At 46.8% G+C, this 21,559-nt stretch overlaps 1 protein-coding gene across 2 annotated transcripts in view; it reads left to right on the forward strand.

Moving 5' to 3' along the window:
* The window catches only part of LOC127647041 (glycerol-3-phosphate dehydrogenase, mitochondrial-like), a 57,696-nt gene that overhangs the window by 25,431 nt on the left and 10,706 nt on the right, over nucleotides 1-21,559 (forward strand). For both annotated transcript variants that reach the window (XM_052131103.1, XM_052131104.1), the window contains 4 exons: nucleotides 10,773-10,907; nucleotides 11,433-11,608; nucleotides 12,228-12,359; nucleotides 17,575-17,733. In XM_052131103.1, coding sequence (XP_051987063.1) covers nucleotides 10,773-10,907; nucleotides 11,433-11,608; nucleotides 12,228-12,359; nucleotides 17,575-17,733 — 602 coding nt within the window. The remainder of the gene's footprint in view (nucleotides 1-10,772; nucleotides 10,908-11,432; nucleotides 11,609-12,227; nucleotides 12,360-17,574; nucleotides 17,734-21,559) is intronic.

The raw sequence follows: 21,559 nt of genomic DNA on the forward strand, positions 1-21,559 counted from the left end.
TTGGACGGTCACGGCCACTGGCGCTGGCTCTTGGACGGTCACGGCCACTGGCGCTGGCTCTTGGACGGTCGAGGCTACAGGCACTGGCTCAGGGACGGTTGAGGCTACAGGCACTGGCTCAGGAACGGTCGAGGCTACAGGCGCTGGCTCAGGAACGGTTGAGGCTACAGGCACTGGCTCATTGACCTCTGAGGCGACAGGTACTGGCTGGGTGACCATAGCTGACGAGGGCTCTGGCTCGCTGACCGTAGCTGACGAGGGCCCTGGCTCGCTGACCGTAGCTGACGAGGGCCCTGGCTCGCAGACCGGGGCAGGCGAGGGCTCTGGCTCGCTGGCCGTGGCAGGCGTGGGCTCTGGCTCGCTGGCCGGGGCAGGCTCTGGCTCTGGCTCGCTGGCCGTGGCAGGCGTGGGCTCTGGCTCGCTGGCCGTGGCAGGCGTGGGCTCTGGCTCGCTGGCCGTGGCAGGCGTGGGCTCTGGCTCGCTGGCCGTGGCTGGCGTGGAGTAGCGAGCAGAAGCTTCTGCCCTCCTCCTCCTCCTTCGGGCTGACGAGGTTGAGCGCGCTGGCGCAGGAGCAGAGGAAGCTGAGCACACCGGCTCTGGAGCGGACCAAACTGGCGACGCTGGTTTGTGGATTAAGGCAGGCGTGGAGGTTGGCTTGCTGGCAACCGCTCCTTAAGCGAACTGTTCAGATTGCCCCTGAAGAAAGCCACCAGGGAGTCTGGGAAGTCCGCGACACTCGCCAGCTCGAGGAAGTCGCGGATGTGGTCCTCCACAGGACGGTCCTCTTGTTTCAGGCAGAGGAGTCTGAAGTTCGCCTGTTGCACCGCTGGATCCATTGTGGGTCGATCGTTCTGTTATGCTGGGTGTGGAAGCAGGACAGGACAGACAGAGGTGCGGATCCAAATGCGGTATTTATTATGGCAACTAAAAATCACATAAAAACACAGGAACAAAAGAAAACATCCACATTGGGAAAACAGAGACTGAAGGGCACAGGAACCTCGAACGGGTAAGTAATCACGGAAAACACGGGCAGGAAACAAGGAGCTAAAACATACAACGATCGACAAGGAGTGGAAAACACAGGGTTTATATACACAGACACAGGAGGATCACAAACGACAAACAGGTGCAAACAATGACACAGTGATGGCAGTGAGAAGATCGGGGAATTGTGGGAAGTGTAGTTTTTCACAAGGACAGTGAGACTCAGGGCGGACAACAGGGAAAACGTGACAAGGAACGGGATCGGTGACGGGTGAAACAGAAAACACGGAGCGGACAACAAGAAAACGTGAAATAAACGTGATAGTGAAACAAAGAACAGAGGGCAGACAACACAGGAACGTAACAATTATGTTCTTAGTACTGAATAAGTAATGTTTTATGTTAGTGTTTTGGGGCCAAACAGGCTCCATTTCTGCATGCATGTACAGTAAATGATCAGACAGACAGACAGACAGACTTAAATTGATGTTGAGACTAGTAACTACGAGTTGAGACTGATCACTACTACAAATCTCCCTCGAAGAGCGGACGTATTGATTTTTGAGCGCAGCCCTCTAATTGTTCATAGCGCCATGGATGCAAGCTTGATTGCTTGATTGATTAGCTTTGTAGCAGAATTTCTCTTACAAAAATGCTTCCTCTTTCTCTGATTGTATGGCAAGTCGTTAAGAGTTGGTTGAGTCTCATTATCTCATTATGTGTCATGCGTGTTTTTCAGCTAAGGAGTCATTGGACTGTCTGTTTTTGAATTAGAACATGCATTCATAAACCACATTGTGACAGCAGCCATGTGGCTGGTTGTCTTCTTATGCTTTTTTTCTGGGTGACCAGGCTACCTAGTTGACCCTTAAGGGATGGATGGGAGTATGAATAAAGCAGATCATGGAGAATGACGGTGGATTGAGTGATGGAGGAATAACACAGAGACCTTGCCTCTGGCTGGAATGTAGTCTGCTCTGCAGAAGGAAGCTGAGGGGATTTGACTGTGGGAGATTTGTCACACTGACTTTGTAGCGTCAAGATCGTGGTGTTTGTGATTCAAGTAGAAGTACTGTTTGAGAGAGAGAGAGATAGAGAGAGAATTATGATGAACAGAGATTTTTAGTGTTAAAAAGACATTGTGTGGACATTAGGGACTGGGCTATAGCTAAAAAAAATATATTACATTTTTTTCGCTTTTTGAAGATATTCAATATATATCTCAATACATATACATATTAATATTTCATGTATTTGCTCTGAAATAGCTTAAAATTAAGATTTTTCAGATCAGAGGAACCGTCATTTCAGCCAAACAGCCATTGTAGCCAAGAAGATTCCAAGATTGCCTCCCAACGCCACTCTACCGTTGCGAAGACCCGCCGGGTACGTCCAAAATACTCGTTCCCTTGGTGCCCCTAGCACGGAGTTTAGAGGCGTGGCTTTCACTGCCCAATCCGTCATGCTGGCTACACCGGACCATTCGAATCGGTTACGCAATTCAGTTTGCCAGGCCCCTGCCCCCCTTCGCGGGCGTCCGTTTTTCTGCAGTACATGGCGAACATGCCAATTCCCTGCGCACGGAAATCGGCACTCTTTTACTCAAAGATGCGATAGAGCCTGTCCCTCCAATCGAAATGAAGAAGGGTTTCTACAGCCCTTACTTTGTTGTACCCAAGAAAGGCGGCGGCTTAAGACCGATCTTGGACCTGCGAGTTTTCAACCGGGCTCTGCTCAAACTCCCATTCAAAATGCTCACAGTTTCTGACTTGCGTCTGGCATCTAGATTGGTTCACAGTGGTAGACCTGAAGGACGTGTACTTTCACATCTCGATTCTGCCACGACACCAACCCTTCCTATGGTTTGCGTTCGATGGCCAGGTGTATCAGTACAAAGTCCTCCCTTCAGCCTGTCTCTGTCCCCTCGCGTCTTCACGAAAGTCGCAGAGGCAGCTCTTGCCCCGCTCAGAGAAGCCGGCATCCGCATACTCAACTACCTCGACGACTGGCTCATCCTGGCCCCCTCGCGAGAGTTACTATGCGCGCACAGAGACCAGGTGCTCAGGCACCTCAGCCGTTTGGGACTTCAGGTCAGCTGGGAAAAGAGCAAGCTCGCTCCAGTTCAGAGCATCTCTTTTCTCGGCATGGACTCAGTCTCAATGTCAGCACGTCTCACCAACGAGCATGCACAGTCGGTGCTGAAATGCCTCGCTTCCTTCAAGCCAGGCACTATGGTCCCTTTAAAACTTTTCCAAAGGCTCCTGGGGTATATGGCATCCTCCGCGCCGGTCGCGCCACTGGGGTTGATGCATATGAGACCACTTCAGCACTGGCTTCAGACTCGAGTCCCGAGACGAGCATGGCGCCGCGGCACGCACCGTGTGATGATCACCACTGCCTGCTGCCAGACACTCAAACCCTGGACAGACCTCTGCTTTCTGCAGGCAGGAGTAGCATTGCAGCAGGTGTCCCAACACGCCCTGGTCACGACCGACACCTCCAGATCGGGTTGGGGTGTTGTGTACAATGGGCACGCAGCCACGGCCGTTGGAAAGGGGCCCCGCTGCGCTGGCACATCAACTGCCTAGAGTTGCTGACTGTTTTCTTTGCCCTGAGGAAGTTTCTACCCTTAGTTCGGGACAAACATGTCCTGGTCAGGTCAGACAGCACCGCAGTGGTGGCATTCATAAATCGCCAAGGCGGAGTACGCTCCCACCACATGTCACGATTCGTCTCAAGTGGTCTCAAGTCGCTACGTGCCACTCACATCCCCGACAACCTCAATGTGATAGCGGACGCGCTGTCACGACAACACATGCCCAGTGGATAGTGGAGGCTTCACCCCCAGTCGGTTCAGCTGATTTGGGAGACACAAGGCCCAGGTAGACCTGTTTGCCTCCCAAGAAACCTCCCACTGCCCGCTCTGGTATGCCTGAACAGAGGCTCCTCTCGGGGCAGACACATTGGCACACAGCTGGCCCACAGGGCTGCACAAGTACGCATTCCCCCCAGTGAGCCTTCTTGCACAGGTGCTGTGCAAGGTCAGGGAGGACAAGGAGCAAGTCACCTTAGTGGCCCCCTATTGGCCCACTCAGACTTGGTTCTCGGATCTCACGCTTCTCGCGACAGCCCCTCCCTGGCGAATTCCCTGAGGAAGGACCTTCTTTCTCAGGGATGGGGCACGCTCTGGCATCCGCACCCAGACCTCTGGAACCTCCACGTCTGGCCCTTGGACGGGACGTGGAAGAGCTAGCCGGTCTGCCATCGACTGTCATAGACACAATCAACCAAGCCAGAGCCCCTTTTACCAGGCATCTTTACACCCTAAAGTGGTGCCTGTTTGCAAATTGGTGTTCTTCCCGAGCTGAAGACCCACAGAGGTGCGCAGTTAGGTCAGTGTTTTTGTTCCTACAGGAGAGGCTGGAGGGGAGGCTCCCCTTCCACCCCCAAGGTGTATGTTGCCGCCATCGTGGCTCACCACGATACAGTAGATGGCAAGTCTCTGGGTAAGCACGACTTAATTATCAGGTTCCTAAGAGGTGCCCGGAGGCTAAATCCCTCCCGGCCAAGCCTGTTCCCCTCCTGGGATCTCTCAGTGGTCCTCACGGGCCTCCAGAGACCCCCCCCCCTTCGAGCCGCTAGACTCAGCTGGACTCAGGGCCCTCTCTCTCAAAACGGCCCTGCTGATTGCGCTCGCCTCCATCAAGAGGGTCGGGGACCTGCAAGCGTTCTCTGTCAGCGACACTTGCCTGGAGTTCGGTCCGGCAGACACATACGTGATCCTAAGACCGCGACCAGACTATGTGCCCAAGCGCTGCCTCGTGGGTACTGGCCAGGGGCACCTCCCTAGCAGCCATCTGTAGAGCAGCAGGGTGGGCAACACCTAATACCTTCGTGAGATTTTACAATTTCCGGTATTTGAGTCGGTATCGTCTCGTGTTCTCTCAGGTCCGAGCCCGTAGAACTCGGTAACACGCTGACGATCTGGCCGGGTGAATCGCTTGCGCCTAGTGCCCTTTCCCTCAGCCGAGGTAAAATAGTAGGCGTTTTTTCCCATGAGATCCCATCTCTCGGATCCCTGGTTGATTCCTCCCTAGCCCTCATGGGTCTGCAGTTCAGCGGAGGAACTCGCTGACCCAATCCACTACGGGTACTTAATCTACCCTGTACTGGAATAGGTGCTCCACAGGTTAAATGCCTCCTATGCGGACTCCCCCTGTGTGTAATCTCCGTGGTACTGTCCCTTCGCGAGTGGACTTCCGTGTCTCCCTTAGGCAGTTCCAGCTGCCTCGGTAGCCGTGCTTTAGCAACTCCCCCTCTACGAGGCTGGATCTACCACCGCGCCAACTTTCCCACATAGGTCCTAAGCGGCCATGTGATGTATTCACCACCTTTACCTCCCCTGCAGGGTAGGTGTGGTCTCCGCAGGGTCTTCTCCCCCTGAAAGAATAGGAAACTGGGTAAGACCCCCTTCCCTTAATGCATGTAAGGGCCCTGGCCATGATTGCTCTATGCGAGAAACATAGAGAGAAAAGAGGCCCAGCCAGGCTTGGCCCATTCCCAGGTTGGCAAGCATCACCTTGTTCCCCTCACTAGGGTAACCGGTGATGACTTTAATGGGGCATTGGGGAACGGTACGTGCAGCCTGATACAGCTGGTCGCGTTTGCACGTAAGAATACCTGCCCGCTTCTGTATCAGCAGTTCACGTACACGACCCAGTGCATGGCATGATTTAAGTGGGACCCCTGGTGTTGCTTCTCCGACACAACGCGGAGAGAGCAACAGAAGGGGAACGTCTAGGTTACGTATGTAACCTCCGTTCCCCGATGGAGGGAACGAGACATTGTGTCTTCCCCGCCATGTCGCTGAGCCAAGCCACTGTTGTGGCCGGACCATTTCCGGCTCCTTAGAAAAATCCTGAATGAACTCCCGTATTTGCCCGCTTAAATACCCATATGTCCGGGGCGAGGTGTGCAAATACCGTCTGCCAACTTCTCATTGGCCTTTTTTCATAGATCAGAGGCATATATCGGTGCTCAAGAGAGACCCCTAGTGTCGCTTCTCCGACACAACGTCTCGTTCCCTCCATCGGGGAACGAAGGTTACATACGTAACCTAGACGTTTTCCTCACTGTTTTACACTAAATGATAGCATTTTATTTATATGCACTAATAACAATACAATATGTAACAATACATCATAAACAGCTAAATTTACCTAAGTAGGTTTTTTGGTTAAACATTTTTATATATGAAAAATGCTACACAGGTACTTCCTTAAACAGTTTTGAGTGTTGATAGTTGATACAAATCAGTTTATTTACAAAGTCTTTAGGAAACTTAATGGACAAATAAATATGTATAATTACAGTATTCACAATGTTGTTTAATTTTCTATCGCCAGGAAAATTATTGTGACTATATTGTGCATGTTCAATATATAGCTCATTACTAATTGACATTACTGTTTAAAGGAGGTTTACATTTATACATTTATTCATTTGGCAGATGCTTTTATCCAAAGCGACTTACAAAAGAGGACAACATAAGGGAATCATCTTAAGTAGACAGTGGTACGATAAGTGCCATACTACAAAGTTTCACTAGCATCAGAATAGTATACAAAACGGATTTAAGTGCAACAAGAATTATTAATATATATATAAGTTAATATATATATAAGTTAAGTGCTCTTGGAAAAGATGTGTTTTTAGACGTTTTTTGAAGATAGAGAGTGAGTCAGCTTCACGGATGGAGTTGGGAAGGTCATTCCACCAACGTGGTATGATGAAACTGAAAGAGGAGTCCGGGAAAGTGTTTTGGTGTCTTTTGGTTTTGGTACGACAAGGCGATGTTCCTTAGCTGACCGCAGTCTTCTGGCAGGAGTGTAGTTCTGCATAAATGATTTTAGGTATGCTGGAGCAGACCCAGTGAATGTTTTGTATGCCAGCATCATTTTGTATGCCTTTTCAATATTTCAATATTTTAAATGAAAATAAAGTGTAGTTATTAGAAATGCACCAATAAATAATATTTGGCCAATATTGTTATCTAAATCAATTATATGTTGTAGTTGAAACCAACATGATGGCAAGTTTTTCCCCATAATTATTTTTATAAAGATAAGCATTACAAGTGAAATCATGCATCGGAACCAATTATATAGTACAACTAAAAATTATGATACAGTTTAGTAATATCTGATGTATAAAAAGTATATAAACTTTAAAAAGAGTGTTCCTTTAGCTCAACTAGTAAAATAAAAAGGTGCCAGCAACACTGAAATGATGGGTTCAGTTCCCAGGGAATGCTTGGGCTGATACATTGTTTTTTCTCCAAAATGCAAATCGATAAAAGCATTTGCCAAATGTGTACAATGTAATGTAGTTGTGGACTTGTTGAAAAAAAAAAAGCCCTTATAATATGCTTTTAATATTGGCTTTATTAGACTGATGCCAATCATTTAAAATAAAAAGGTGCCAGCAACACTGAAATGATGGGTTCAGTTCCCAGGGAATGCTTGGGCTGATACATTGTTTTTTCTCCAAAATGCAAATCGATAAAAGCGTTTGCCAAATGTGTACAATGTAATGTAGTTGTGGACTTGTTGAAAAAAAAAAGCCCTTATAATATGCTTTTAATATTGGCTTTATTAGACTGATGCCAGTCATTTTAAAAATGCTTATATCAACAGGTACCTATATGGTAACCAATATACAGTGCATTCCTAATAGTTATGGTAATGATGACAGAATAATCGAAACGGTTGTGGAGTTGTATATCTTTTCCTTCACTCTTAGGGAACTCCATAAATGCCTGCTAGAGCTAGGAAATGGACTGAATTCGCCTCTCGAGAATTCGATTACTCAGATTCATTCGACAACCCAATGTTCTTTTGCTGAATTTCATTTAGACACAAGGTGTGTGTGTCTGTGTGTGTTTGGCTCCCCAATCTGATGTCTGCAGAGCTCCCTAGCCTTGTCATAAATGTTTCAGAAATGCCCTTTGATAATGAGACTGCTGTCTCTGTTTTTCCCCCTATTCAGAAATATCAACCTGCATATTACAGTGGCAGGCGTACCACAGATCGATACACAACTCCCTCTTAATAATTAATGCTTGAGATGTCACCACAATAGGGTAATTGACTCTGCACTCAAACGTGTTGTTGGTGTCACAGTTTGTTGATTTAACAAAATAACAAAGCAATTAAATGGATAAGCATATTTCATCCCCATCAGAGCCAGACCCCACGGGTGTTTATTTATGTCTTTTATGTCCCATTCATCTGTGGTCATTTATCAAACAAAAAAGATCTTGAAACAAACATTTCCTTTACCTTTCAATATGAACAATCAGTTAAATATTGATGTAGATTGTACTCAACGGAGACTCGACACAACAGTCAAAGATGTCCGTTTACCTTGGAAAACAATTGAAAAACAGCACAGACAGATACAAAAATGCATTCATAAGAACGGCCCCTAAAATATTTGAGTTTTGTTATGTATTGATCACCGTTGTTGAATTGTTCTGATTTAAATATGTAACAGCGTTACATACAGTACCTATAAAAAACCCTTTGGATTAGTCACTTTTTTGTCTTACAGCCTGAAATCAAATCCTATCAAAAAAAATATTTGTTACAAATATATATATGTTTTTTAATATTTTATTTATTTTTTACAAATGTACACATTTTGCTTTACAACATTCAAATGACGAAAAAAATGGCAGCAGTTCCAAACATAAGATGAAAAACTAGGATAACAGGGTTTGAAAAGTAATCATACTCCTGGATTTAATACTTCTTTGAGCTACCTTTTGCTTTAATGGCAGACTGTTTAGATATGTCTCTACTGGCTACGCGCACCTTGATTGGGGAATATTTGCTCAGTTAAATTGCAGTGTGAGCAATGATGGACTGCTCTATTTTAGTCCATCCACAGGTTTTCTATTGGTTTTAGGTCAGGGCTCTGACTTGGCTTTAGTTGTTGAGCAGAGGGCCACAAATTTTCCTCAAGAATTTGTGTGTAAAAGGCAGCATCAGTTTTCCCTTCAGTCCTGATCAATTGCCAAGTCCCTGCTGAAGAGAAACACCCCCACAACATAATGTTGTCTTCACTATGCTTCACAGTAGGTATGGTATGTTTTGGGTGGTGTGCTGTTTGGTTTTCTCCTAATATAGCGCTTGAAGTTCAGTCGTAAATTTTAAATTATTGTCTCATCTGACTAAAAACCTTTTGTTTTGCAAAGTGCTTATTGTGGCACATTTTCAGAAGAGCCTTCTTTTTTGCAACCTTGCCATTCAGGCCAGCTTTGTGTAAATCTTAGAAGATTATTGTCACATGCAAAGACTGATCAATCTCAGCCATAAGGGCTTGTAAATCCTTCAAAGTTGCTTTTGATCTCTTGATAGCTTCCTTGATAAATTTCCTCCTGGCATGATCATCTAGTTAGGAGGGAGGGCCCTTTCTAGGCAAGGTTTTTGTGGTGCCATGCGCTTTCCACTTCTTAATAATGTTCTGAACATTACTCAAAAGGATAGTTTTTGTACGCTTCTCTTTTGTACCCTTCTCCTAACCTGTGCCTTTCCACAATTATATCCCGGAGCCACTTTGAAATCACCATGGTGAATTCCTGAATTCATTACCATAAACTACTAGTAATGAAATCCTCATGGAACAGCCATTTTTATTCTTCCAGAAGTAATCATAACAACTACAATTGATGTCAAGCGGGGGGGGGGGGGGGCAGTTAGCCAAGTATGTAATCTGAAAGGTGATTGGTTGCACCTGAGCAAGTTTGTAATGGTTAATCTTAGGGGGCTGATCATCTAAACCAGGTATTGGTATTGGTATTTTAATAATTGTTCATGATTTTTTGCACAGCGTTTCACATTGATGTTGAAGGTTTTGTGTAAATACAGCAGGAAAAGGTTAGATTTAAGTTATTTAAATTTCAAGGGTGGGAAAAATGATAAGGATTTTGACAAGGTATAATGACTTTCTTTAGGCACTGTATAATGTACTGTATGGATTTGTTGAAATTGTGAGGATGATTTGAGACAGTCTTCAAAGTATTAGCTTCTTTGGGTTGAAAATTATAAAACAAACCAGTAATCTTTTGCAAATATGCAAAACCTTTTTCTAGCCAAGGTGTTTTTTTGTAATTTATAATATATAATATTTTTATTTATTTATATCTGTCATAAAGCTTTTTTTGTAAAGCAAACTTAACATTTAATTAAAAAATGCTTTATATATGATATAAAATACTTTTATATCTTAGAACATACATTACACTGAGCTGCTGCACAATTAGACATACAAAATACATACTTCATCAATCATTTAGGACATGCTGCTGCAGATTTAGACATTCAATCCCCCTGAAGCAGATCTAGATAGGTGGTACTGGCGAGGAGAAGGGTTTCAGAGAGAAAACTCTCTTAGCACACTGCAGTGCAAACAACTGAAGCAGTTTTAATGTTATACAAATAGAGAGTATGCAAGTTGATTGGCTAACATATGGGTCATATTTATTGTCAAAGCCATTATATATTTTTTTTTGTGTCTTTGTGGCCAGTGAAAATGTTGATAGAGCAAGAAAAAAAACTTAACTACTGTCCCAACTGGACCAGCTTAAAAATTTTTTATGGTTGAGCCCTGACATTGCATATGTACAATAGTGGAGCCTATTTGAGTCCTGTCAATCCGATAAACACCACACAACATTTCAGCTGTCAGAGTTTGTCAGCATCTCTGTTTTCTCTGGTTCTCAGTGCGACGAGGGGATGTCCTGGCAGCCTGGAGTGGCATTCGTCCGCTGGTCACCGACCCCAACTCCAAAGACACGCAGTCCATCTGTCGAAACCACATTGTCAACATCACTGACAGTGGACTCATCACCATTGCTGGTCAGTGCCAGTGCCTGTAACTTGTGCCTCTGTCTCTATGTTGCTTGAAAGATTAGATAAAATTGTATTTGTACAATGAGAAAAAAGTTTGTGAAAGCTTAGAATTAATGATGTTTTCTGCTTGAATGACCTCTAAAATACAGTGGGGTCTAAATGTATGAGAGGAGGTAACATGGTCGCTGTTAACATTGTCACTGTCACAAATGTTCTTATTTGATAATTGACCTATAGCAGCATTAGCAGAATACTAAATATTTATTAATCATTTTATGTCATTGTTTAATTAATTTTTTTTGTTGTCAGTTTGTAGGTATAAATTTTGAATTTATCAAATCCCAGATTTTCATAAATTCTTATGCAACAAATAAGACTTTTATGTAACGTAACATTTTTAGGTGCCATATCGAAAACAAGAACCAACATATTTAGTTTTCTCATAAGAAATTAGGCAGTTGGGTTATTTACAATATAGAAGTGTTCCATGTGCTCCTGTATAAAGATTAAGCAGAGCTCTCTCTACAATAGGTGGGAAATGGACCACCTATCGCTCCATGGCTGAGGAGACGCTTGATGCAGCAGTAAAGGCTCATAAACTTTCGGCTGGACCCAGCAGGACGGTTGGCCTGTTGCTGGAGGGTGGGAAGGACTGGACTCCCACCCTGTATATTCGCTTGGTTCAGGACTATGGCCTGGAGAATGAGGTAGGTTTTTAAAGCCTGACTCCTCAGCATTCTGATGATCAGTGCTGTTTTGATCAGGTTCAATTTTCTCCTGTGATTCCATCCAAGAGAGAAAGTCTGGCGAACCCTTGTTAGGAAGCATGAGAGCTTGATGGAGCCATAGCACTACCATGGATGTTGTTTTGCCTGCATATTTAAAAAGGTCAGCATGCAGATATTTTTGACAGCACTTGACCTTTGGTGAGAGATATAACAGAAGACTTCGAATCAAAGTAAACGGGGCCTTGTTTATTTGTCCGAACGCTTAATGAAGCAAAGGATACAGTGTATCGTAAACTAGCTTAAAAACTGTGAAGAAAACATCTCTACAGTATGAGAGAACACATTTTAAGTCTTAAACTAGCATGGGACAGGGAACAATGGGTTTTATGAAAAGGGTGGGTTCTGTAAGTGGTAAACTGGTATCAGGATTCAAAATTTTAGGCCACTGGACCACAACTAATTCATGTTATGGAAACTGAAACTTACCACTCTTTTTTTTTTTTACAGAATTTTACAGAATAGTTTTTCAGTCAATCTCTCTTAATGTTGATGAAATGAAGACCTTGGCAATATTATAATAGTTTTTTTGTACTTACAGGTTGCCCAGCACCTGGTAGCCACCTACGGAGGCCGTGCGTTTGAAGTGGCCAAGATGGCCCAGGTGACAGGCAAGAGATGGCCAATACTGGGGAAACGCCTTGTATCTGAATTTCCTTACATAGAGAGTGAGGTAGGCATGCTGAAATTCCAGCACTAATACTTAATGTGTGTATTTAAAAAAATAATTATGTGCAATTCATATTACCTTCACATTTTTTAAAAGACTTTTGATATAATCAGCCCAATAATATGCGTGTCTAATTGAACCAAACTCGCACCATTGGTTAAGCCAATGTTACTTTGCTGAGCTGGACCAGGGGTCGCCAACCTTTTTGAGATGGAGTGGCATTTTTTATTTCCCTGGTCAATGGCTGTTACTTGCGCAGTTAATCGAAAGTGAAGCACTGCCTGCTTGTGATGCGCAAATGGCTTGCACACGCTGCACGAGTCTGTTGGGGATACTGCAGTCTCATCACATTTTAACTTTTTGTATAGCCTACTGTGGCAGTGGGGGCATGGTCAACCGCCTGTCCGGGAGAGAAAAGCGGTAAGGGTGCTTACACCTGAGCTAAATTATACCTAACACCTGTGTCTAATTTCGGTGAGCACGGGGAGAGCGGGATAAAAGTGGTAGCCACAGAACCTTTAGGGAGGATGAGTCTGACACAAGGAAGCCTACTGTGTTCCTTAATATGTTTAACTGAGTGTGTGTGTGTAAAGTACTGTGTATGTGGGAAGTGTGTACATTTAAGTTGCACCTCGAGTTTGAAGAACTGTCTTCTCCTGTCATCCTTGCTGGAAAGTTTTACACTGGTGCCGAAACCCGGGAAAGGAAAATTGGAAAAGTTTATTCCAAGCAATGGAAAAGAATCGCCCCATAGAGTCCTCCCAGCTGGCAGAGGTCCTCCAATCCCTCGCTGCATTACATCAGGGCCACCAACAATCCCTGCTTGAGCTCCGGCAGGACCAGGATCGTCGGTTTTTTGAGATTATGCGGGCTCAAGCAGAGGACCAGCATGCTATCCGGAGTCTCCTCAGCCAGGAGTCCGCTTCAGCCACATCCGTGACCCCGGACACTCGCGCCACGCTGCCCCCGCCCATGTTACAGAAGATGAGGGCGGCAGACGATCCAGAAGCATTCCTCGACCTTTTCGAGCACACCGCTGGAATTTGGGGCTGGCCGCACGGCCAGTGGGCGGCTCGCCTAGTGACACTCTTGTCCGGGGAAGCTCAGCTCGCTGCACAGCAGCTACCGGCAACAAGTCTCCTGGCCTACGCTGACCTCAAGAAGGCCGTTTGGCCATTTTGCAATGGGTTGGTCGGAGCCCGGAAGAAAGTCGCCAACTCTTCCGGGGTATGAAGCTGGGGAAGCCCGTCCGCCCGTTGGCATTTGCTCAACGGCTCCGGGACGCCTGTCGGAGGTGGCTGCTGGTGGGGGATCGCGACGTCGAGGGACTGGTCGACCAGGTGGTGCTGGAGCAGTTCATCCAACGTTTGCCCAAGAGAACAGCAGAGTGGGTCCAGTGCACCCGCCCGGCGTCGCTGGAGGCAGCCGTCCGTCTTGCGAAGGACCACATGGCGGCGATTCCGAGGGCGGATGAGCCCTCTCTCTCTCTCTCTCTCTCTCTTCCCCTGTGTCATTCCCTGTTCCCTACCTCTCCCCTTTGCCCTCTCCTTCTGTTCTCTCCCCAGGGCCCGTTCCTGCCCTGCACAGGCGTGGAGTGAACCAGAGCCCAGCTTCCCGGCCTTGGGGGACTGTACCCGCCCCTTCCCTGTCCTTCAGCCACTCTCCTCCTCAGGTGGGGGCGCCCGCCAGCACAAGTGCAGGTGTGACGCCTGGGCCGGCCTGTTGGAAGTGCGGCGACCCAGACCACTTCCGGGATCAGTGTCCGCTGATGGAGGTGGGGACGGTGGTGCGGGTCTTCGACGTCCCGCAGGCTGCCCCCAATCAGGCTGGAGCATACCGGGTTCCGGTAAGGATCAGGGGAGGTATTTACCAAGCTTTGCTGGATACCGGCTGTAATCATCCACCAACGCTTGGTTCAACCTGGGGCTTTGGATTTAGCTAAATTGGTGAGGGTGAGGTGTATGCATGGGGATGTTCACAAGTATCCCATGGTGACTTTGGCGATTAAATTCAGGGGAAGAAACCATAGTGTGGAGGCAGCGGTTAGTTCCCGCCTCACTCATCCGCTAATCTTGGGTACTGATTGGCCAAGTTTTAGAGATATTTTAGAGAGTATCTGCGCGGATGAGTCCCGCATAAAGAGGTGTGCGGTGTGCGAAGCTCTGGCAGGGGAGGCGGAGCCAGGGCCGTCCTCAGCTGCTCTGAATGAGGAGGGAAGAGGCGAGGTTGCCGCCCCTCCTCTCACGCGGCATCGCTTTGTGTTCGGGAGAGAAAAGCGGTAAGGGTGCTTACACCTGAGCTAAATTATACCTAACACCTGTGTCTAATTTCAGTGAGCACAGGGAGAGCGGGATAAAAGTGGCAGCCACAGAACCTTTAGGGAGGAAGAGTCTGACACAAGGAAGCCTACTGTGTTCCTTAATATGTTTAACTGAGTGTGTGTGTAAAGTACTGTGTATGTGGGAAGTGTGTATATTAAAGTTGCACCTCGAGTTTGAAGAACTGTCTTCTCCTGTCATCCTTGCTGGAAAGTTTTACACCTACCATTCAGCTCATAAAAGCACGCTGCGTGATCATGAGGAAGGATTACATCATCTTTATTGTAGATTGGAATGCAGGTGCAGAATTTATATATATAAAATAGTCTACTCCTCTCTTGTCATTGATAGCGTCAATGCTTTTCAGCCAAAACATAAACAAACTGCTGCTTTTCAGCTAAATGGGAACACACACACGGGATCAGGACTCTCTCTCTCTCTCTGGGCTTCTCGTCTCACTTTTTACCTCCCCAACGCTGCTCACTGAAACACAGAACAGCTGTTAGGGAAATTATACACAGGTGCGTGTCCTTCCCATTCATTCCCCCTGGCCTCGCTCTCCATTCACAAACTGTGTGAGTGCCAATGCCCCTATCACCACAGTCTGGTGTGAAAGGCTCTCATGAGGTCATTCCATAGCATCTCTATTGGGTTAAAGTCAAGGCTCTGACTGGGCCACTTCTAAAGTTGGATTTTCTTTTTTTGAAGTTTAGGGTTATTGTCCTGCGGCATCACCCAACTTTTACTGAGCTTCAGCTAGCGCATAGCAACTCTGACATTATCCTGGAGGATATCTTGAAAAACTTGGGAATAATTTTTTCTGTCAATGATGACAAGCAGTAAAGCATCCCCAAATCATGATGCTCCCTCCACCTTTGGGTTGTCCTACCATGGAAATGATTCCTGTTTTTCCATATTGTAGACTTATGAACTGAGATGTTTATGAATAGCAGTGATTCCTTCAAGTCTTTAGCTGTCACTACTTTTTTTACCTCACTGAGCATTCTGTGATGTGCCCTTTGAGTAATCTTGGCTGTACGGCTTCTTCTTGGGAGAGTATCCACAGTACTAAATCATCTCCATTTATAGACAGTTTTTCTAACTGTGGACAGATGAATATCTAAGCTCTTCATTTTAACTTTGAACCCTTTCCATCTTTATTCAAAGCAATAATTCTCGAACGTAGGTCTCCTGAGATCTTTTTTTTTTTTTTTTTGCAAGGCATGGTCCACGTCAGTAAATGCTTCTTGGAATATCAAACTCAAAATGTTTGAGCGCTTTTTATTAGGCAAATTAACTCTAATTCCATCCTCCAATCTCCTTTCATTAATTGGATGTCAGGTTTGCCAACTTCAGACTCTAATTAGCTTTTGTTGATGCATTAGCCTAGAGGTTCACATACTTTTTCCAACCTACCCTGTAAATATTTGTATTATATGTACAAGAACAAATAAATAATTTGAATTTTATTAGTTAAAACACATTGTGCTTGTTTATTAATGTTACTTGAAGAGCAATATTTATCTCATCAACAGGAAGATCAAACCCAATTCGAGTCCATTTTAAGGCAAATTTATACATAAATGCAGGTACAATTCCAAAGGGTTTACATACTGTTACTTGCCTCTGTATTATAAGTATTTTATCAAAAATATTACACATCAGCTTTAAGAATTTCAATGTTAAAATACTTTCCACAAAAACTGTAAAAACTTTGGCAATATGGCATTATCAAAACTTTGCTCTGTTGTTTGACCAGTCAGACACAGCAATATTGGCTCAACCAATAATGTTGTGACTTTTTAGACCAATTGTAGATGGGTGAATTATGCGAGATCTTTTTGATAACGGTCATCATTATTTTTGCAATTCCATTTGGTGCCACTAGAGGAACAGGTTTTACAGACTTATGCTGTCGAAGTTAACATGTTATCAGCTCAAAATTCATTTAAAGCCACAATTTTTTTTAACAACGTTAACGTGTAATATGACCCTTTGAATAAACCGTAGTTCATGAGAACACAAACACCGCTAATGTCACATGCATTAACCGTCGGGAAAACAGATGGTGGGAGACATTATGCTGAGACCTGCAGCAAGCATTGTATCAAAGTAGTACTGTAGTAGAATATGCCCCTAAAGCACCGATATCATTGCGGCAGCAAGACAATTGCCATTTGAACACCAGCCTTACACTGCAAGGTGCAGTGCTAACGCGAGACAAAGGTTGCGATGCGCAGTACGTGAAAGTGCGAGGTGATCGTCTGTGTTCCGCGACTGCTACAGGGTCTTGAATAACATATAACTTGCGAATAAGGGCAACCGGTGGAGTTTCTGGTCCCCCTAGGGTGTTGGTGCCCTACGCAGACTGCATAATATGCATTTAGGGAGTGGCGGTACTGTTTATCGGCTAACAGAAACCCTGCTGCTGTCTCCAATGTTCTGTCACAGCATCTCTTTTTGATAGTACACAAGTCAGTGCAGAAGTTGGACACATTCTGGAACACTGCAGGCAATCTACAATTGTGACCGGGGTCTAAAAGGATTTTATAATGTATTTTGCACTGAGTTGTCAATTGTAAATGTCAGTGCAGACTTTTTGCATGTCTGTCAAAACTCCATAAAAAGAAGCAAATAAATCCTGTCATAATACACTTACAAATACCATATTTTGTACATAATTTGAATTGAGTTGTATTGTGTAAATTTTTTGTTGTTCATGTAGGGGTAGGTATTGTGTGGATGACTGAAAAATACATCTGGGTGAAACATGTCCACTCATGTTTATAAAGATATTGTGATCACAGATTAACTACAAAAAATTATGTGATTAATTGCGATTAAATATTTTAATCGTTTTACAGACCTACTTTTAACTAATGCTTTCTGTGTGGATCCAGGTGCAGTATGCTATAAAGGAGTATGCATGTACAGCTATCGATATGATTGCTCGCCGAACTCGCCTGGGCTTTCTGAATGTACAGGCTGCAGATGAAGCTCTGCCACGTATCATTGAGCTCATGGGCAAAGAACTGCAGTGGACAGAGCAAAAAAAGAAAGTATGCCATTTCATCATCATTATGATTACATAAATTACAGCCATCTAATGAAGATATTTCTTTAGAATGAGATAAGATAAAAGAAAAGATAAGAGAAGATAAAATTCAGATTGAACTGTAAATTATTAAAAATTCAGTTTAAATACATCTGAACATTTCAATGCCCATGCTTCAAGATATATAATGAACATATCTCCTTAATCCACCTTTTTAGCATAGAAGTGTTCCACAGTTTGCCTGTTTTCAATTTCCAGTCTCCAATGTTTTCACCCACATCAGTGTTTATTCTTAGCAGTATTAAAAGTATTATTATATATTAAGTTGTCAAAAAAAATGCAGATCCATAGTGCCGATACTTCACAGTCGAGATGACCGTTTTTTCAGTGCCTCACTCGAGAATGTAGATGTTCCCCTTCTGTCGCTCTCTGAACGTTGTGTCAGAGAAGCGACACTAGGGTTCTCTCTTGAGCGCCGATATTCACCTCTGAACTATGAAAAAAGGCCAATGAGAGTTGGCACCCAGTATTTGCATGTCCCACCCCCGGACATACGGGTATTTAAGCGGCGCAAATACGGGAGTTCATTCAGAAAATTTCTTCGGAGCCGATGGTCGTGCATGCAGTCTGCTGCGAGTTATACACCCAGTTCCTGTTTAATCCTCTGACGCTCTACATGCTGTTGGATCTGACGGCGCATAACAGCGGCTTTCTCATTCGTGCACAGCTGTGCATTCTTGCCCCTGGGTGCTTCAACAGCGCAGACAACTCGAAAGAGTTATTCTAAAAGAGTGAATTTCGCTCTAAAAGAGCAAAACACAGCGCCGTTGAACGTCCTTCTCAGGACGCGTCTTTTTAAAGACGATTTTCCGCCTCTGTGTAGTTTCTGGATGCGTTGATTCTCCCCACCTCTGACGGCCATAAAAACTGCCTTGCATTCCTGGGTTGCGATCACACGCAGACAGCGTTTTTATGAATGGTCTATGTTTTCAGTACGAGAACATAGCCATGACAGCATTGCGGTCGTAGGCATTTTCTTGTAGTGAGAAAAAAGCTGCTTCAGCCGCCCCCCTGCGCCTCGCCTCCTTCCTACGGGATTGAGGCAGGCGCCGCAGCCGATGAAAACGATCTGGGGACAGTGACGGGCTCCGTTTCGCCGGGTGAACCCCCTCGAAATCCCCCGCCTCCCCGGCACGCTTGCTTGTTTCCGTCCGAGCTCGGGATGAGCATTCTCTCCAGTGGGTTATGTTTTCAGTGTGAGAACATAACCGCGGCAGCGTTGCGATCTCTGCTTTCTCTTGTAGTGAGAGAGAGCCATTCCTCCTTCCTACGGGATTCAGTCAGGCACCGCGGGCGATGGAGAACGATCTGGGGAGAATAACGGGACGCTTTCGCCAGGTAAATCCCCTCGAAAACCTCCTGCCTCCCCGGCACGCTTGCCTGCTTCCCCGAGCTCGGGATTAGTGCGGTCCGCTTAACAGCCTACCGTCCGGTCCCTCGAGCTCCCCAGCATTGGATGATGACATCACCGCTGCATCGGAGAGCGTAACAGCGGAGTCGATTGCGGATAACTCGCCTGGGCCGCCAGCTTCGAGTCTCCGCCCAGTCTGAGCCTGACGCAAGAAGGTCCGCTATGCTTCCCCGGGCTTAATTGGTTCCGCGGGCATGTGCGCCGCTCACAGTGCCCCGGATTCCTTCCCGGACGTGCATGACGAGCTGAGCAAGCCCAGCTTCCTCGCTCCTCCGCTCTCGCTACCCTCGGTGGTAGAACGGTCCCAGACCGCTCCCCCCTGCATGCCATGGCCCCCTCCTGTAAGTCCACCGGGCCAGGGCATTTCAGAATCTGCACTTGGGTGGTCCTGTTCTTGACGTGCTGCAGGAACTGCACTCAAACAGGTGATGGCCACTCCGTGGTCCAGAAACGCAACGATGGTTTGCCATCGTTGCCGCAAACCTGCCGCCAGGGGCCATGCCCTGTCTGCTCGCTGAGGGCGTCCTCCTGCGGCTTTCAAGAAAGAAAGAAAGTGGTGCTCCGCCTCAACTAACAAGTGAGTGGGCCCAGCTCTCAGCCCCAGCGTTGAGCCCCCCGCAGAAGTTGGATGTCCCTCGTCTCACGGACCCCCTCGAGGACCCGGAAGGCTCCCAGGCTCCTGAGATGACCGACCCAGAGACCAAGACGGTAGCTCCGGAGCTGGTAAGACCGCTCCGTTCCCCGGTGGAGGGACGGGAGGAGAATTTTTTGTTAAATTCTTTACACTCTATAGAGCTATTTCCTTGTTGTCTCTGGGGTCACCTGGCCCGCAAATGCCGTTCACACGGCACTCTGCTTTCAGGTCTCAACAGTCCCGGCTTCCCGGACACGGTATCCCCGCCCTCAGCCCTACGACTGTTCCCCGGCCAGCCGGTTCAGACGAGTTTAGAGGAAGCCAGCATCAGACCTCCTCCTCAGTCACGAACCCGTCCCCTGCCGGGTGCGCGGAGCAAGGTAATTGCTTTGAGTTTATTCTCAGCACCAGAGCCTCGGGACGCCACGTTGCCTCCCAACGCCGCGTTACCTGTTCCGCACCGCTGCGAAGCCCCGCCGGGTATGTCCAAAAAACTCGTCCCCTTGGTGCCCCTAGCACGGAGCTTAGAGGCGTGGCTTTCACTGCCCAACCCGTCACGCTGGCTGCACCGGACCATTCGACTCGGTTACGCAATTCAGTTTGCCAGGTCTCCGCCCCCCCTTCGTGGGCGTACATTTTTCCGCAGTACACGGCCAACATGCCCATTCCCTGCGTGAAGAAATCGCCTCGCTTCTATTAAAGGACGCGATAGAGCCTGTCCCTCCAACCGAAAAGAAGAAGGGTGTCTACAGCCCTTACTTCGTTGTACCCAAGAAAGGCGGCGGCTTACGACCGATCTTGGACCTGCAAGTTTTTAATCGGACCTTGTCCAAACTCCCGTTCAAAATGCTCACCCAGAAACAAACTCTATATGGCGTCCGGCATCTAGTTTGGTTCGCAGCGGTAGACCTGAAGGACGCGTACTTCCACATCTCGATTCACCCTCGACATCGACCCTTCCTACGGTTCGCGTTCGACGGCCAGGCGTATCAGTACAAAGTCCCCCCCTTCGGCCTGTCTCTGTCCCCTCGCGTCTTCACATAAGTCGCAGAGGCAGCTCTTGCCCCGCTCCGAGAAGCCGGCATACGCATACTCAATTACCTCGATGACTGGCTCATCCTGGCCCCCTCGCGAGAGTTACTATGCGCGCACAGAGACCGGGTGCTCAGGCACCTCAGCCGTTTGGGTCTTCAGGTCAACTGGGAAAAGAGCAAGCTTACCCCGGTCCAGAGCATCTCTTTTCCCGGTTTGGAGTTAGACTCAGTCTCAATAATAGCACGTCTCTCCAACGAGCATGCTCAGTCAGTGCTGAAATGCCTTGCTCCCTTTAAGCCATGTGCCGTGGTCCCTCTAAACGATTCAAACAGCTCCTGGGGCATATGGCATCCTCCGCGACGGCCACGCCGCTGGGCTTGATGCATATGAGACCACTTCAGCACTGGCTCCAGACTCGAGTTCCGAGACGAGCATAGCGCCGCGGCACGCACAACGTGAAAGTTACCACTGCCTGCCGCCAAACCTTCTAACACTGGACAGACCTCTGCTTTCTACGAGCAGGACTACCCTTGCAGCAGGTGTCCCGACGTGTTCTGGTTACAACCGACGCCTCCAAATTGGGTTGGGGCGCCGTGTACAACGGGCACGCAGCACCAGGCCGGTGGAACCGAGGCCCGCTGCGTTGGCGCATCAACTGCCCAGAGCTGCTGGCTGTTTTCCTTGCCCTGA

Source organism: Xyrauchen texanus, chromosome 7, assembly GCF_025860055.1.
Source record: "Xyrauchen texanus isolate HMW12.3.18 chromosome 7, RBS_HiC_50CHRs, whole genome shotgun sequence".
Classification (NCBI taxonomy): Eukaryota; Metazoa; Chordata; class Actinopteri; order Cypriniformes; family Catostomidae; genus Xyrauchen; species Xyrauchen texanus.